Genomic DNA, 19,597 nt, shown 5'->3' on the forward strand with positions numbered 1-19,597 from the left:
ATTGCTCGCAGCATTGCAGACAATGTTCTATTCACAACTTCCGTTTGTCCATCAGTTTGGGGATGACAAGTAGTAGAAAACATCAATTTTGTCCCCAATTTGTTCCATAGGGTACGCCAAAAATGACTCAAGAATTTTACATCACGATCTAAAACAATAGTAGAAGGCATACCATGCAAACGAACAATCTCTTTGAAAAAGAGGTTAGCAATATGAATGGCATCATCCGTTTTGTGACAAGGTATAAAATGTGCCATCTAAGAAAAACGATCAACCACAACAAAAACACTATCGCTCCCCCTCTTCGTCCTAGGCAATCCCAAAACAAAATCCATAGAAATATCTGCCCACAAAACTGAAGGAATGGGAAGAGGCATATACAAACCATGTGGGTTCAATCGTGACTTACCTTTTTGACACGTCGTGCATCTTGCTACAAAGCGCTCAACATCACGCCGCATTCGAGGCCAAAAGAAGTGTGTGGACAGCACAGCCTCCGTCTTCTTAGCACCGAAGTGACCCATCAAACCACCACCATGCGCTTCCTGCAACAACAAAAGACAAACCGAACCAACTGGAATGCATAGGCGGTTAGCTCTAAACAAGTATCCATCATTTAGCACAAATTTATTCCATGTATGGCCCTCTTTACAATATAATGCAACCTCTTTAAAATCATCATCAAAAGCATATTGTCCCTTAATTGTTTCAAGTCCAAAAATACGACAATCAAGTTGAGACAACATAACATAGCGTCTAGACAAAGCATCGACAATCACATTATCATTCCCCTTTTATGTTTAATGATGTAAGGAAAAGTTTCAAGAAATTCTACCCACTTAGCATGTCTACAGTTCAGATTTGTTTGACTACGAAGATGCTTAAGTGACTCATGATCAGAATGAATAACAAATTCCTTAGACCACAAATAATGTTTCCATGTTTGCAAAGATCGTATCAGAGCATATAATTCTTTATCATAAGTGGAATAATTAAGAACAGGGCCATTCAATTTCTCACTAAACTCACCAAATTATTGCAGCTTCCACCATCAATAATAACACATGCACGCCGATTCTCGATGGCGAAAAAAGTCTGGAACAAATTATGGCGTTGCTGCTTCTCTTATGATTCAGGCTGAGAACTAAGAACACGCTGCACCATGATGCTTCGAAGGTTCACCGTAGCATTAGCACCAAGCATGGCATCATCATTAGCAGCAACATCACTGGAGTCATCATCGTCACCCTCACCGTCGGAAGCACTAATGTAGCCATCATCCGTAGCAATGTATGTTCGCTGACTCGGGCAATCCTTCTTCACGTGACCAATCCCATGACAGTGGTGGCAAACAATACCCGAAGAACGACCACTGGAAGGTGCTGCAGGTGCTGGTGAATTCTGTTTCTTGGCGGGTACCTGCAAAGGAAGTTTACCAACATGTGCTACAGTCTAGCTTCGTAAGTGCACTAGCTTCGTATCTGACAAAACAATGTTTTATGTAGCGGAACATTCTTTCCCCGGAACCATACAATCCTAAAGTTGATCCAGCTCTAAAAGGGATACTTGATGAATTCAAGATAGTAAATGCGGCGATAGACGAAACTGTTGATAAACTCTTAAATGAAGCTGCGGAAAAGGTTCTGATAGAAGATGATTAAATTGTGTGTAAAAACACTGTAAAGTCTATGTGTTGCTTTTATGTAAAAAAAATTGGAAACCATGTGTAATTTGATCGTGTAATATATTTCTTTGTGTAGCGTGAAATTAACGTACATACCGTTTTTAAACCGAAGGCGAAAAAACATCTTCCCTTCTTTTCACGCTTCATAAAGAAAATCACTTGTTTTGCCGAAGGTCTTGTAAATTCATAACGAATACTGTTGCTGAAGCAGAAGCATTGACCCCTTCTTTGCCTTGTTTGAGGGCAACATCTGTTAAAGATATAACATTTTTCCCTTTGTCCTGCTTTAGTCCATAATTTCTCAGTAAACACGTATTTAGCTTCGTAGCTCAGTCGCATTTGTGGATGAAGGAACTATTTCCCTTCTGTTCTCTTTATGGATGATGTGAAATGATGCATGATGTTATGATGCAAAATGATGCGATGATATGATGCAGAAGATGTTTGAGTAAAAATGACGCTAGAAAACATATCATAACAAGACTTTGCATCCCCTTAGGAACGACTTTGGAGTCTCTTCACCTTTACTAGGTGGCATTTTAGCTCTACATCCCCGTAGGAATGACTTTGAAGCTTAGCTCTGCATCCCCGTAGGAACAACTTTGAGCTTCTTCACCTTTACTAGGTGGTATTTTAGCTCGGCATCCCCGTAGGAATGACTTTGGAGCTTCTTCACCTTTACTTAGGTGGCATTTTAGCTCTGCATCCCTGTAGGAACGACTTTGGAGCTTAGCTTTGTATCTCCGTAGGAATGACTTTGGAGCTTCTTCACCTTTACTAGGTGGTATTTTAGCTCTGCATTCCCATAGGAACGACTTTGGAGCTTCTTCACCTTTGTTGTTACACTCGATGGTGTTACCACATGTTTATTACAAAGTGTCGAAGGTTGCACCTTTCTCAAAATGTTTTAAGGCAAGAATGTAAAAGCAAAGGAAATAAAAAAATACAATAGATGTGTAACAAGTTCTTGATCCAGCTCCTCTATTGCTTCAGTAAATATGCCTGAACTCTGGAATAGTATTGTTAACTGCCCAAGCTTCGGACTCCTCTCTTGTATCACGCTGCTGCTGAACTTGACACTGCCTCTGAGGCTGCTGATTATGTGATGAAGTTGGAGCCAATGCAAGTGGTTGTGGTAAGACCTACCCAGCTGGAAAGTGACTTACCGAAGCCACCGAAGCTGTAGATTGTGAGAATGGCTGTTGGTTACCCACATACTCTGGGATGTATGGGGAGTTACACAAAGCAGTGTGAAGAACTTGTTTCAGTTGGTTCTGGTGTGCTTCGACCTTAACTATTTCCTTCTGTTTTGTATCGTAACTTAACATGTTCTTGTTGTATGCCCCATGTCCTCTTCGCAGAATAAACAGAACAATCTTTTTGGTTGAGAGTTGTATCTCCCTCTGAAGCTACATCCTCCTCTGCCTCTTGGGGCTGGCGGTCTGAAGGAGCTCTGTTGGGCCCCTGATGACTGGGGACTGTGCTAGTGCCCTTGATTATGATTGTTCCTATCCTCACTTTGACTGGGATTGTGAATTGTCCTGACATGCCTTGGATGAAGCCTTCCTCTGAAGTCCCTGGTCATCTCAGAGTAACTGTAGGCTTCCTCTCTTCTTTGTCAGAAATCATTGTCGGCTCATATATTCATCCATCTTTTGGAGAAGCTTCTCCAGAGTTTCGGGGCTTCTTGGCAAAATATTGTGCCATTGGGCCTGGGCGAAGTCCCTTGATCATGGCCTCAATGACGATCTCATTTGGCACCGTTGGTGCTTGGGCTCTGAGGCGCAAGAACCTTCGGACATATGCCTGCAGATATTCTTCGCGATCCTGTGTGCACTGGAACAAAGCTTGAGCGATCACTAGCTTCGTCTGAAATCCTTGAAAGCTGGTGACTAACATATCCTTCAATTTCTACCATGATGTGATTGTTCCTGGCCTGAGAGAAGAATACCAGGTTTGAGCAACACTTTTGACTGCCTTGACGAAGGATTTTTCCATGACAGCCATGTTGCCACCATATGATGATATGGTCACTTCGTAGCTCATCAGAAACTGGTTCGAGTCTGAGTGACCATCGTACATGGGTAGCTAGGGTGGCTTATACGAAGGTGGCCATGAGACAACCTGCAATTCTGTGGCTAAGGGGAAAGCATCATCAAAAGCAATGTTATCATGGTGAAAATCATCATACCACATGTCATCATGGATGGGGCCTTCTTGACGAAGGTCTCTTTGTTGTGGTTTGTGCCCTTGCTAAGTATCCTGTGCAATATGTCGCATTTCCTCGACTGCTTCATCAATCTTCTTTTGGAGCTCAGCCAGCCGAGGCATCTTCTCCCTTGTCTTTTCTACCTGTTGATGAATAGCTTCTAAGTTGTTGATTTCTTGGTCTAGCTCTTCATCTTGTGGAGTTGGGCTAGGGGCCTTCCTCTTCTGGCTTCGGGCTTCTCTTAGAAGGATCCCATCTTGATTGGTGCCAAGGGGGCAAGAACAACCCCTTACGTCGTTGTCTTCTTCGGTGGCATGACGAAGGTGCTTGCAGAATTCTCCTGACGAAGGTGGTCGTCGAGTTCACCAAGGGTGGGCGCCAATGTTGGTCACTTGTTTTCAATCACTATACATAATAAAAAACAAGGCAACACAATATTAAAGAGATAGATAACCTTCGTCATGAAGAAGTTGTCCCAGGGTAACTCCTTCGACGACGAAGGTAGTGTTAGATGAATAAATGAACATACAATGAATATGAAAGAGCTTGAACATGATAATTCAATTAAGACATCTTCATAATATATTCCTCCTTTTGTAAATTAACTTTACAATTGTACCTTCGGCACTGTAGAAAGAATTACAATGAAGACATCGTAGAGAGAGAATTACACAACAATTGTTTAGTCCACCAAAATGTACTTTATGCAGGGCACTGCTTATCTATTTATTGGGAATCGTACAGCTCCGTACGATATTATATTTATGCCCTCAGAAATTACGCACAAAGTTTACAAATATCATAGGAATAAAATTGTCTTTTGCCCTCAGCGACTTGGATAACACCTTCTCCTTGTATCATCTTCCCGTGTTGTTATAACAAAGCTACCTTCGTTACTCTTCCACCGTTCCGCGTCGAAGCTATTCTGGTTCCGAAGCTCCTGTAATACTTGGCAATATGCTTATAACAGATGATTAACCATGTTTTTGAGAACCTTCAGAAGACGAAGACCATCAACAGGATCGATAGAATAGACGACGAATTCATACAATAAGAAGTGAGGTGTTTGTTGCTACTTATGTTACGAGTTAGAGGTGTCTCTTCATGGAGAGATAGCTCTACGATTTTTTTTGCAAATAGCCCTTTAAACACCTTAAAAACCTCTACATTAAACACAACTATACATGCTCTAAGACGTGTTGCCGCTAATAGGAGGTAGGTAGTACGTACTAGCAAGCACAGAGCGCTTCGGAATCCACCGTGTCCAAATATTGATGGAAAGCTTTCTCTTTGCCTGGGAAACTGAGAGATGACGGTACACGAAACGACACTGCGTCTATGGCTACTTATACTTGGATCCGAAGCACCGGGGAGCATGTGGCGACCGGAGCAGCCATGGCTCCAAGAGGGGATTAGCTAGCTACTCCACCGAGAGCTCGCAAACGACGAGGATGAACCGACAACTCTTAGACAGGGCACGACAGCGGGACGCCTAGGTGGAGTCTGCTCGCGTGTCGAGGCCTGGCGAGCAGGGACGGAACAAGATGACGGGCGACAACGACACAACCACGACTATTGTGGACATGCAGACTAATCTTCACGGCGGAGGATTAATCACTATCGGACACGTCTTATGCGGAGATCGAGTCTATATTGACGTTTACACGTTGTGTGCATTTCCAAAATTGTTGAAGCCCTCCCCTATATCTCCGTTTCGTCGAAGACAACCATGCCGTGTTTCATAATGGCAAAAATCTTCACGACACAAAATAATTGAAATTTTGCCACTTGAAATGTTGTCTACTTATTATAATTAAGCCTGTGTTTATAAATTATGGGTTCATATATGTCTATAGAACGTGGGCCTGATGTCAATTTTACAAACATCTTTGGTGGTGATGGCAAATATCAAATTCTCTCCCACGAGTCCACGACACACGGTCACATGGCCGACGGCTTCTTCTGTTCTCAGTTTCTCACTCTCGCTACCCATTTTTTCCCAAACGCTAGTGGCGGCGGGCGGCGGTCACCGGGGAGTAGTCGAGTAGGCCAACCGGAGGCGCACTCTGGCGTGTGTCGTACCGAGGGCGCCAGGAGCCTACCAGTGCAGGCTACAGCAGCGCAGCGCCGGAGCGGCCGGTCGCTGGCCGGCTATCGGGACCGCGGCCGCGGCCGCGTTTGGCCCGTGCTGATGCACTGAGAGGAGGGTGGAGGCCGCAGGGTGGCCGTCCGGCAGCGTCGCGCTGCACGTCAACTGCTCTGAACCTGTGTGACACAGGAAGCCGCTCGGGGCTAGGTGCCACCATCTGCTCTCTACCAATTGGAGGGGCAGCCGTAAGTTCAAATTGTAAGTTAATTTGGTCAATTGTCATACCCTTTTAATATATTATCCACTGCGATTTGCAAATGTTTATGATACATTGGAACTGCGACGGTGGCTGAATGTATGTTGGTTAAAATAATTTATTGATTCGCCAATGTTTATCATTTTGTTGTTTGAGATGTTGCCGCTTTTATATGTTATATAAACAATTGGTCAACTGCGACAGTGTCTGAGTGTATGTTAGTGAAAGTAATTTATTGATTCCCCGACGTTTATCTTTTTGTTGTTTGAGATGTTAATTTCTTTTCTAAGTTAATTTAAGTAAATTATGTTTACCTTAAATATCCAGTGATTCGCTAATGTGCAACACTGCAACTAAAAATTTATGAAGCCACCTCCATTGCGTCTTGCAAATTTGGAATATGTTCCCACAGTAATTAAAAAACTCGACGGTAAGATAGCCCCCAGACATTATATTAAGAAGAATATTTTCTCACGCAGGTTGAGAAAACCTCCGAACACCTGTCCCACCCATACATTTCGGCACCGTAACCCATGTAAAAAATGACTTTAACCGGGACCGATCCTTAGATCTGTGCTTTGGCCGTAGCCCACAGTAATTAAAGGAATCACATATCCATCTCAAAATGGGAGGTGAACTAGTCTACTCTTGAGCAATTATAAAAAAATATTCTTGCCGGATTGCTAGCTTTAGGAAGTAGTTTAGCAATTTCTGTTAGGGTGGGCAATTGCAGGGAGCTGATTGCTTCCGAGCCTTGTTTTACCATGTGTGGATTAGGCTCAATCCCTCAAGTTTTGCCATTCATTTTTGTCACTTTGTGAGTGCAAAGGTTCAGAAGTTCAGTATGTTTGTGGATTCAGTCAAGTTCAAAGTACAAGTGGAAGCCATTGCTATCTTTGATTTCCTCTTTGCTTAGCGCCAAACATTTGTAATAGCAGTAATTTAATCCTGTTTTTATATTCCAAACAGTTCTTAGGTCCATTACCTTGACCTATAAAAGGCTGGTTCGGTTGGGGGGGGGGGGGGGGTATCAAAGAACAAAACCAGACTCTAGCTTGTTATAAGTATCGTGAAGTAGTATTTTGAATCTAGTCAACATATCCATCAGTTCAGGCAGGAAATCCCACTCTGTGAGCCTAGCTGTTCGATTCCTTGTCAGATAGTTTGATTCTTGACACTCATTTCCGTGCTCACCAAATGAGTTGGGCCAAATTCCCATGTATCCAAACACACAATTGGACTTGTCAACTCATTGCTTGTCTTGCTAATTTACACTGCTTTGCTTACCTATCAAATCTTCTTATGATTTCTTTTTTCTTGACTTCAGCTTCTTTCATTGAGGTCATCATGGCTTGGGAGCTCATTGAGGTCCCGGGCAACCTGAATATCTCTCTCCAAGACTCTACAGGTATTCCCTTCAATTGATTTCTAAGTTAGTTTTTTCCCCTGCTATCATGGTTCATGGTTTCATTTTATTAAATGCTGTTTCTTTGCCTTTCCAGTTGATGTGGTGGCCGCCAAGATTGATCCCAAGCTAGCTAATACTCTCATTAGGTAAATGACCTTTTTCCCTGTTCTTTTGATCTGGATTTGAAACATTTTGGTAATACTATTTACTGTTTAGGGATTTTTTAATAAAAATTAACAAGAATTGAGGGCACTGTCTGTTTTATGATAATTTGGCTCAAATAATAGATGGTGGGATGTGCTTTCCGTTAAGGAATGGTGTCCAGGAAATGAACCAATATTTCATTTTGAATGCTAATAACCCTATGGGGTAGGAACTAGCTGTCATGTTTCTTGTACTCCTTTCATTTTTAGTCTTTAATTCTGTTCCATCCACTTGGTATGACATTCAATCCCAATGTTCTTATTTAGTTTTCTTTCTAGGAAATCAATGGTAAGTTTGATGATTTCATGGCCTTTGTTTGTGATCTGAATGTGGTCGTTGTATGTAGTTGGCATGTTGGTCTTCTTTGTCTTTTGAATTTTTGTGATGCAAACATACTACATCTCTCTCTTTTATAAGTTGTGACATTTTTTTTCTGGGTTCACTGTTTGACCCAAAATCAACTAATTTCTGTGATAACATTCCAAGTGATGTTTTAATGGCTTCTCGGCTTTCAGGCAGTTAAGCCAGGTGTGTCCATTGGAAAATCTGAGGCATGTAAAGCGTGTACGTCGAGGTACTGAATGTGATGGTAAAAGTATACACATTCATCTTGGTCTTTTTGTTTTCCTTCTGAGAGCACTACTCATGGAAGACATGCCATTGTTAGCAGTCTTGACTGCGCCATGCAGGCAGTCCCTACAGGCTGGCGCCATCTCTGTCCCTATCAGCCACATAAGGACAGCCATCTGCTGATTGGTTCTGATTAGGACAGCTAGAGATATGTAGAGATATGAGGGGATCCTGATTGTTATGTTTCTATAGCTAGAGACCCTGATTGGTTATGTTTCTATAGCTAGAGATGTGAGGAGATCATGATTGGTTCTGTTTCCATAAACCACACAGATCTCCTCCCTATATATATGTAACCTTTAACCCTCATATCATCAATCAATATTCAGCAGTTCATCTGCTTTCATGGTATCACGAGTCTAGGTTCATTTCTACTCACCTTCCGCTGTCTAGCGCGCTCACCCGACGCTGCTACGGCTGCTGCTCCTGCGCGCCGTCCATGGCTAGCCACCAGCCCCCTTCTCCCAGAGTCGACGACGCTGCTGCGGCAGAGGCTGCTCTGCGCGCGCAGGAGGAGAGGGCTGCTCGTCTTCAAACTCGCGAGCTCGCCCTTGCGCGTGCCCGCGATGCTGAACGCGAGGCGGCTGAGGCCACCAAGGAGCGCGACGCGGTCGCCGCCCGCATCCGCGACGCTCTCGCCCGGGCCGCCCAGGCCCGCGCCGCTGCTGATCCTTTGGACGAGGAGGTCAACAACGACGACGCCTCCACCATTCGTGACGACGCTCCTGACGCTCGCACGCGTGAAGCTCTTCTCCTTCATGAAGCCGCTGCGCTCATCAATCTGCACGCTCAGGCGGTTGCAGTTCAGAACATCAGGGCTATCATTCCCGTCCTCCTCGACGTGTCGTCCACCCTCTACACCCGGTGGCGCGACGCCTTCCTGCTCGCCGTCGGCAAGTACTCCCTGGAAGGCCACGTTCTCACCGACGACTACGCACCCTTCTCTCCAGATTGGGTGCGGATGGATTGCGTCGTCAAGTCTTGGATCGTCGGCACCATCACCACCGAGCTAGCCGACGCCGTTCTCATTCGCGACGTCTCCGCCCGCGCCGCGTGGCTCGCCATAGAATCCCAGTTCCTCGGGAACCGGGAGACTCGAGCTCTCTTCCTCGACGCGGAGTTTCGCAACTTCCGCCAAGGCGATCTCTCCATCACCGACTACTGTCGCAAGTTCAAAGGGATGGCCGATGCCCTCGATGATCTTGGTGAGCCCGTTCCCGACCGCACTCTCGTCCTCAACGTCATCCGCGGCCTCAACGAACGTTTCAGCAGCATCGGTCTTCATCTTCGACGCGGACGACCTCTTCCTACCTTCTTGGAGGTACGAAACGATCTTCTCCTCGAGGAACTTACCTTGGCACATCACTCCTCGACATCGGCCACCGCTCTGCTCGCCTCCGGACCACCTAAGGCGTCGCCGAACAACTCCAAGCCGAAGCAGCAGCCGCACCAGCAGTCACGGGGCAAACGTGCTGGGAAGAAGGGCGGGCGTTCGCAGCCAAACGACGCAGCTCCCGGTGGCTTCTTCTCCGGCCCCTCTGTTGGTGGACAGTGGCCGTCCCCTGTCCGTGGACAGTGGCCGTCCCCCCACAATCCGTGGTCCGGGTCCATCCACATGTGGCCCGGCCCGCGGGCTCCAGGCGCTCCTTCGACTCCTCGCCACGATGCTCAGCAGCAGCCACCCCCGCTGCCCCAGTCCCTACTCGCCGGTGCCCAGGGGCAGTGGTCTGGGATCCAGCAGCCACTTCCACCATGGCCTGGGAGCCAGCAACCGCCGCCATTGACTACCCAGCAGCAGTGGCAAGCTCCACCGCCTGGCTTCTACAGCTCGGGCGCTCCTCTCCCTTCCTGGGATCAGCAGGCGCTCCTCTCCGACTTCAGCACCATGACACTGCAGCCCCCTCAGCAGCGTGAGTGGTACTTCGACTCGGGCGCCACCACTCACATGTCCTCTGATGCTGGTACTCTCTCCCAGTCCACTCCTACGCAGCTTCCTTGCTCTATTATTGTCGGCAATGGTCATTCCATTCCTGTTATTTCTGCTGGTCATGCTGCTCTTTCCAATTCCCTTCGTCTTAACAATGTTCTTGTTGCACCTAATCTCATTAAGAATCTTATTTCTGTGCGCCAGTTCACTTCTGACAATAATTGCTCAGTTGAATTTGACCCTTTTGGCTGCTCTGTGAAGGATCTTCTCTCTCGGAAAGAGATCGTCCGCTGTGACAGCTCCGGTCCTCTCTACCCGCTGCGGCTTTCAGCATCCACCTTTCATGCTGCTGTTTCACCATCGCTCTGGCATCAACGTCTTGGGCATCCAGGTCGCGAAGTCATGTCCAAACTAGCACACATTTCGGGGATTTCTTGTAATAAGAATGCTACTACTGATACTTTGTGTCATGCATGTCAGTTAGGTCGTCATACTTGTCTTCCTTTTAGTGTGTCATCATCCCGTGCCACTAAAATTTTCCAGTTAATTCACTGTGACCTATGGACTTCTCCTGTGTTGAGTATTTCTGGTTTCAAATATTATCTGGTTATACTTGATGATTACTCACATTACCTATGGACTTTCCCCCTACGCCTTAAGTCTGACACATTTGCCACTCTTACTCATTTCTTCTCCTATGTGCATACTCAGTTTGGCGTCCCCATTCAAGGTGTTCAGTGCGATAACGGTCGTGAGTTTGACAACTCTAGTACCCGCGCTTTCTTCCTCACCAATGGTGTCCATCTCCGGATGTCATGCCCCTATACTTCGCCTCAGAACGGCAAAGCCGAACGCATCATTCGCACCATTAATGACGTTGTTCGCTCCCTTCTTTTTCAGGCCAGCATTCCCCCGTCTTACTGGGCTGAGGCACTCAACACCACTACTCGTCTTCTCAACATTTTGCCAACCAAGACACTTCGTTTTTCCACCCCTCACCAAGCCCTCTTCGGTACAGCTCCAGTCTATGACCATCTTCGTGTCTTTGGTTGCAAATGCTATCCTAACTTGTTAGCCACTTCCCCCCACAAACTTGCTCCTCGTTCTGTTTTGTGTGTCTTCCTTGGTTATTCTGATCATCACAAAGGATATCGATGCCTCGATATTCACTCCAACAAGATCATCATATCTCGACACGTAGTCTTTGATGAGACTTCTTTTCCCTTTGCCGAACAGTCATCCACACCCACTGCCGAGGATTTCGAGTTTCTCTTAGATTCTCACCCTGCCGTGCCTGCTCCTATTGGATCAGCACGTATCTGTCTCCTTCCTGCAGGTATAACAGCCACGTGCGGCCCCTGTAGCAGCAGTCAGCAGTCCGTGCTCCAACGACCAGCTGCTGCCCCTGCCTACCGCCGCACCTACACCTGATCCTGGCTCCGCCCGGACAAACGACGCTGCACCTGCAGTCGTTGCCGACCGCGCCCCGGATACCCAGCCGGGTCCCGGCCCTCGATGCTTCGACGGATTCGTCTACACTCGTCGTTCTGCGCCAGCTCCGACTGCTGATGCTACTCCTTCACCGCAGGCGCCCGCTGCAACAACGCCCGTTGCTGCACCCGCTGCACCGACGCCTGTTGCTGCTTCTTCGCCTTCAGCAGCCGCATCTCAGCTCCCACCCGGCGCTGTTCCTGTTCCCCCAGTCGTCAACCATCACCGCATGACTACTCGAGCAAAACTGGGGTTTCGACAGCCAGCTCTATTTCACGCAGCACAACTCTCACCTGTGCCACGGACCTATCGAGCTGCTCTTGCTGATCCTCACTGGCGCCAGGCCATGGAAGAGGAGTTCTCGGCTCTCTTGGGGAACAACACTTGGGATCTTGTTCCTCGTCCTCCGGCTGCCAATATTGTCTCCGGCAAGTGGGTTTTCAAGCACAAGTTCCATGCTGATGGTTCTCTTGAGAGGTACAAGGCTCGTTGGGTTCTTCGAGGTTTCTCACAGCGTCCTGGCATTGATTTTGACGAGACCTTCAGTCCGGTTGTGAAGCCTGCTACAGTGCGCACTGTGTTGACTCTTGCACTGTCTCGCAACTGGCCTGTTCATCAGCTCGACGTCAAGAATGCATTTCTTCATGGCACTCTGTCAGAAACAGTATATTGCTCCCAGCCTTCTGGTTTTACAGATTCAGCTCACCCCGACTTCGTATGCCGGTTGAATCGTTCTTTATATGGTCTCAAACAGGCGCCCCGCGCCTGGTACAGCCGGTTTGCCTCGTTTCTGCTCTCACTTGGTTTTGTGGAGGCTAAATCTGACACATCTCTGTTTGTCTACTGTCGCGGCACTGACTTGGTGTATCTCCTGCTCTATGTTGATGACATTGTGCTCACAGCCTCATCCACAGCCCTCCTACGGCGCATCATTGGTGTGACTAACCTGATTAGGCGAGATAATCACCCCCACGGGTACTGTAGCATATATATAGGCATATAGGCAATATGGGCCTTATGGGCCTTAACACCCCCTGTCAAACTCAAGGCGGAAGTGGAGGATTTGAAGCATTGAGTTTGATTAGATGAAACTGATGTTGTGCCCTAGTTTGTGCTTTTGTGAAGAAATCCGCAAGCTGTAATTCTGAGGGCACATATTGAAGATCAATGGTCTTCTGATGACAATGAGATCTAGTGAATGAGACATCAACACCAATGTGTTTTGTGAGTTCACGCTTCACTGGATCATGACAAATTTGTATAGCTCCAGTGTTGTCACAGCGAAGAAGTGTAGGCGAGTCACAAGAAACGCCTAGATCAGCCAAGAGCCAACGAATCCAGATAATCTCAGCAGTAGTAGTAGCCAGGGCTCGAAGTTCTGCTTCAGTACTAGATCTAGATACTGCGGCTTGCTTCTTGGATTTCCAAGCAACAGGGGATGATCCAAGAAGAATACAGTAACCAGTGGTGGAACGACGATCTGTAGGATCACTGGCCCAGGTAGCATCAGAGTAAGCATGAAGCTGAAGTGGGGAGTTTGAGTCATAAAATAAACATTGTGTTTTTGTCCCCCTTAAATATCTAAGCACACGAAGTAAGTGCCCGTAATGAACTGATGTAGGAGCAGAGACAAACTGACTCAAGATGTGAACCGCATGAGCAATATCTGGCCTAGTGACAGTAAGATAAACTAAGCTGCCAACAAGATGTCTATATCGAGATGGATCCTCTAACGGTGTCCCATCAGTCGGACGAAGAGATAAGTGAAGATCCATAGGCGTGGCAACAGTGCGAGTATCAGTAAGACCAGAACGATCAAGAAGGTCTTGTATGTACTTGGCCTGAGAAAGATAAGTACCATTTTGAGTCTGCAAAACCTCAATACCCAAGAAATAACTGAGGGCCCCCAAGTCAGACATTTGAAATTCCTTACTCAGATACGCCTTCACATGAGCAATATGGTCTGGATCATCTCCTGTAATCAACATGTCATCAACATATAGTAATAGCAACGTGCGTCCTCGTGAAGAAACATGAATGAACAATGCAGGATCATGATCACTGGAATAGAAACCACAAGCCTTGATGACAGAAACAAATCTCTCAAACCAAGCACGAGGGGCTTGTTTGAGACCATACAAGGCTCGACGGAGACGACATACATGCCCTGATGGAACCTCTATCCCAGGAGGTGGATGCATATAGACTACCTCATGTAGATCACCATGAAGAAAAGCATTTTTGACATCCATCTGAGAGATAGTCCAAGAAGATGAGGCTGCAACAGCAAGTAAAGCTCGGACAGTAGTCAGATGGGCCACAGGTGCAAAAGTCTCATCATAGTCAATACCCTGGGTCTGTTGAAAACCTCTAGCCACAAGACGAGCTTTATATCGCTCAATAGACCCATCAGATTTGGTTTTAACCTTGAAGACCCATTTGCACGTGATAGGTACAACATCAGCAGGTAACGGAACAACATCCCATGTACATGTGCGATGAAGAGCATTTAATTCATCAGTCATAGCAAGCTGCCACTCAGGTATACCAGAAGCCTCTTTATAAGATGATGGTTCAGCAATGACTGCACCAGCACAGGGAAACCCATAACGTTCTGGAGCTGCAATATTGCCACGGTCACGAAGATGATACCCCTGATTAAAAACAACATGAGAGTCATCATTGTTAGTACAAGTATCAGTAACAGGGTCATCATCAGGACTGGCCGTGGGAGTAGAGCGAGGACGACGAATGTAAGTCTGAGTGACAGGTGGTTTGGAAGCGTAAGACTGAGATGGTGTGGAAGTAGAAGGTGGTGTGATGGAAATAAGAACATCTGGGGTAGAAACAGTAGGTGGTGATATTGATGAAGTTTCAGAAATGGGAGGAAGGCTCATGAAGGAGGTAGACTCTGTGGAATAAAAAGAAGAATGAGTGGAAGAGTTGTAAAAGAAGGGTCGGTTTTCATTAAAGCTCACATCTCGAGAAATACGCATGCGACGAGAAGATGCATCATAACACCGATAACCTTTATGTTCAGGGCTGTATCCAAGAAAAACACACTCAACAGATTGAGCAGTCAATTTAGTACGTTCACGAGGTGATAATAGGACATAACACGTACATCCAAAAACTCGAAGGTGGTCATATCGTGGAGGAGTTCCGAAAAGAACTTCACCAGGTGTTTTGCCAGAGAGTTTGGATGACGGTTGTCTATTGATTAGGTAAACCGCAGTAGAAACTGCTTCACCCCAAAAGTGTGAAGGGACAAAAGAAGATATCAACAAAGTGCGAGCAGTTTCTATAATGTGACGGTGTTTGCGTTCAGCCACACCGTTCTGTGCATGAGCACCAGGGCAAGAAAGCTGAGCAAGAGTACCCTCTGAAGTCAAAAACTGGCGAAAATTATCAGATAAATATTCACCACCAGAATCAGAACGAAAGGTTTTAATATGAGTGGAAAATTGAGTGTGAATCATGCGAGCAAAGGTTTTATAAATAGAAATCAGCTCAGAGCGGCGTTTCATGAAATAAATCCAAGTGTAGCGAGAATGATCATCAATGAAGATGACATAGTATTTATATCCACCTTTTGACACAAAAGGTGCAGGACCCCAAATATCAGAGTGAACCAAATCAAAGGGTTCAACAGAATGAGAATCACTAGTAAAATATGGAAGTTGTATTTGTTTTCCAAGATGACAACCCTTACAATGAAAATCAGACTCAACCGAAGTATGACCTAAGCAACCTGACTTTATTAGAGTAGACAATCTAGATCCACACAAATGACCTAGACGATGATGCCACTGGGCAAAAGACGCAACAGAAGCAAGGGTAGCTGGAAGCACATGCGCTGGAGATGTAGCCAAGGAAGGAAGTCGCAAAGAGTCCAAGATGTAGAGGCGAGGAGCGGCTTTACGGCGACGGCCAGTCCCAATCACTTCCCCTGTGCGAAGGTCCTGTACAAAACAAGATGAGTCATCAAACCCGACAAAGCAATTATGATCCGTAATTTGACCTACTGAAAGAAGGTCCATAGATAGCTCAGGAACAAAGAAAATATTGGGTACTGTAAAGTGTGGATCAGAAAGAGAGCCCTTATGAGTAATGTGGCATACAGTACCATCAGCTGTCTGCACTGAAGCACCATCTGTGACCGGTGTAGTAGAAGCCAACTTTGATTGATCAAATGTGACATGAAAGGAGGCTCCTGAATCAAGTACCCAGGCCGACTCTGAAGTACAAGCGGACGAAGTGGCAGCAACAGCAACTGAGCCTCTAGTAGATGGTCCTGGACCACGACCACGAGCAGCACGTCGTGCACGGAAATCAGTCAACTTCTCAGGAAACTTGACAAAACAAAGCTCAGATCGATGATTGGTCTTGCCACAATGATCACAAGGCTTAAAAAATGTTCTTAGGTTTCTGGGCAGCAGCCAACACACTGTGAGGATTACCGCCAGTAGAGGACAGAGAATTAAGACGAGTCTCTTCAGCAAGTAAATCAGACAACGCCTTAGCCATAGTGAGAGTGTCAGAGCCCTGAAGTAAACGAGCACGAAGGGAATCAAACTCAGCCCGAACACCCATAACAAATCTGTAAGTGAAGAACTTCTCAATAAACTTATGAGCCGGACATGGATCAGTAGTACAAGCAGGCACCATTGATGTCAAAGCACTCATCAGACGATCAAAGGCTGAGTAGTACTCATCAATACTCATATCATTTTGCTCAATAACATGTGTCTGCTGCATGAGGGTATGTAATAAAGCACCACTGTCCTGAACAAAACGCTCTTTCAAATGAGACCAGATGGCTTTAGCAGTTTTGAATTTAGATAAACTCATAATCATAGACGGTTTGACGCTGTTCACCATAGCAGCCATCACTTTACCATCATTAAGCTGCCATGTTTTGATATCAGCAGCATTGCGACGATCATCAGCAAGAACGGGTGCCGCATCAGTCAAATGAAAGAGTAATCCATGTCCCCGAAGTGCAGTCTCAACACAGAAAGCCCACTCCGGATAATTTTGACCATCAAGAGTGATATTGACCACAATAGCATTTGTCGTCATATTGAATTGAATCAAAATCAAGGAGAATAGGAAACCTGAGACCAAAGCCCTGGGAGCAGCGACGTCGCAGATCCACGGTCGGTGCAGATTTCCGGTGGGAGCAGCGGATCTGCAGCCCTGCGTGCAACGACAGCAGACGGGGATCCGCGGAACTTGTCACAGGCAGTAGAACGGCGCAGGCAGAGATAGAAATCTGCCCCTGGCGCACTGCCCCTGGCAGCAGAGGGAGCCCTGCCCCTGGCGCACTGCCCCTGGCAGCAGAGGGAGCCCTGCCCACGGACACCCCTGGCGCGGACAGCCCTGGCGGCGGGAGCCCTGCCCACGGACACCCCTGGCGCAGACAGCCCTGGCGGCGGCGGACACCCCTGGCGCGGACAGCCAGGCGGCGGATCCAGGCGGCAGATCCAGGCGGCGGACGGCGCTGAGATGGGGAAGATCCGCCCTGGCGGCGGCGGATGGCGCACTGCCCGGCGGCGGACGGCGCTGAGATGGGGAAGATCCGCCCTGGCGGCGGCGGATGGCGCACTGCCCCTGGCGGCGAACAGGAAGCTGCCGGATCTCCTGGCGGCGGATCGAGGACGGGGACAGCGATGGCGGACAGGATGCTGGCCGCGATTGGCAGCACAGCGACGGCGCGACGGCGCCCAAAAAAGTGGATCAGGGCCGGATTTAGACTAAACCCTAACCCTAACCTCCTCTGATACCATGTGACTAACCTGATTAGGCGAGATAATCACCCCCACGGGTACTGTAGCATATATATAGGCATATAGGCAATATGGGCCTTATGGGCCTTAACAATTGGAACTCTTCAGCAGGAGTTTTCCATGAAGGATCTCGGCGAGCTTCATCACTTTTTGGGGATGCAGGTTCAGCGCACTCCGAGTGGCATGTTCCTCTCTCAGCGGCAGTACATGGTTGACATTCTGACTCGCGCTGGCATGGCCGAATGCAAGCCTTGCTCCACTCCTGTCGATGTAAATCCCAAGCTCTCAGGCACAGATGGTACTCCAGTCACTGATCCTACGGATTTTCGCAGTTTGGCAGGGGCTCTCCAGTACCTGACTTTCACTCGACCAGATATTGCTTATGCTGTTCAGCAGGTCTGCCTTCATATGCATGATCCCCGCGAGCCCCACCTCGCTGCTCTGAAACGGATTCTTCATTATGTTTGTGGCACTCTCCACCTCGGATTGTTACTTCGCCCCTCTGCGCAAACTGAGTTGGTGGTCTACTCTGATGCTGATTGGGCTGGTTGTCCAGATACACGCAAGTCTACCTCGGGCTACGATGTGTTCCTAGGAGACAGTCTTATCTCCTGGTCTTCCAAGCGACAGAACACTGTCTCCCGCTCCAGTGCCGAGGCTGAATATCGTGCTGTCGCTAACGCTGTTGCCGAAGCTACCTGGTTGCGCCGGCTTCTTCTAGAGCTGCATGCTCCTCTGCAGCGCGCTGCATTGGTTTACTGTGACAACATCAGCACTGTCTACATGTCCTCTAATCCGGTTCAGCATCAGCGCACGAAGCACATTGAGATTGATCTTCACTTTGTCCGCGAGCGGGTTGCTCTTGGTACTATTCGTGTTCTTCACGTCCCTACCACTTCCCAGTACGCCGACATCTTCACCAAAGGCCTGCCATCTTCATTGTTCACTGAGTTCCGGTCCAGTCTGAACGTCCAGGCTTTCGACGCTCCGACTGCGGGGGGGTGTTAGCAGTCTTGACTGCGCCATGCAGGCAGTCCCTACAGGCTGGCGCCATCTCTGTCCCTATCAGCCACATAAGGACAGCCATCTGCTGATTGGTTCTGATTAGGACAGCTAGAGATATGTAGAGATATGAGGGGATCCTGATTGTTATGTTTCTATAGCTAGAGACCCTGATTGGTTATGTTTCTATAGCTAGAGATGTGAGGAGATCATGATTGGTTCTGTTTCCATAAACCACACAGATCTCCTCCCTATATATATGTAACCTTTAACCCTCATATCATCAATCAATATTCAGCAGTTCATCTGCTTTCAGCCATCACTATTGAAAAGCACATGTTAATAAGACTGATGCCATAGCTGGAGAAATGCTTCCCAGCATATTGATACATAAATTGATTTTGCAGTGGAATATAACCTTGTATCTGATAAAAATTTACTTCTGCATGATTATTATTGAGTTCTTCACTGGGATTCAGGTCCATTTTTTGGAAGCTGCTGGGTGTTTTATTTATTTATTTTTATATTGTAAATGTTTGCACATGTAAAAGTAATTATTTTGTTCTTTTATTTGAAGGCATTCTCCTACTCTGCTTTGCCCATCAGAGATACAGAACAATTTCAAAGAATAAGGATAAAAACCATGACTCTAGATGGAACATAAACTGAGAAATTAGCAATGGCAATATTTCAAGTTAGATCTTCCATGTAACAAGTAATGCTAGAAACTTCAATCTAAAGCCAGGAAAAGTAGAACCACCACCATAACATGGAGCCAAAATTGAGCAACTCTTCGCTTTTTAAGCTAGGCTGGCTATTTAACTTAAAATTATGTTGCAGAATTGTATCAACTCTCCCTAATTTTATGTTATATTATATTTGGCAGGAAAATCTGAGTTATCAATAAT

The 19,597-nt window shown here is 46.7% G+C and overlaps 1 protein-coding gene across 1 annotated transcript; it reads left to right on the plus strand.

Annotated features, from left to right (window-relative positions):
• Positions 1-5,830: 5,830 nt before the first annotated feature.
• On the plus strand, positions 5,831-19,353 carry LOC103642667 (retrovirus-related Pol polyprotein from transposon RE1). The gene is given in 9 exon segments (XM_020545790.3): positions 5,831-6,240; positions 7,566-7,646; positions 7,741-7,792; positions 8,366-11,751; positions 11,753-12,833; positions 17,785-18,537; positions 18,540-18,589; positions 19,097-19,168; positions 19,267-19,353. Coding segments are annotated over 6 exon segments (4,875 nt in total). The 5' UTR covers positions 5,831-6,240; positions 7,566-7,646; positions 7,741-7,792; positions 8,366-8,919.
• Positions 19,354-19,597: the final 244 nt, after the last annotated feature.

Source organism: Zea mays, chromosome 10 (genome assembly GCF_902167145.1).
Source record: "Zea mays cultivar B73 chromosome 10, Zm-B73-REFERENCE-NAM-5.0, whole genome shotgun sequence".
Classification (NCBI taxonomy): Eukaryota; Viridiplantae; Streptophyta; class Magnoliopsida; order Poales; family Poaceae; genus Zea; species Zea mays.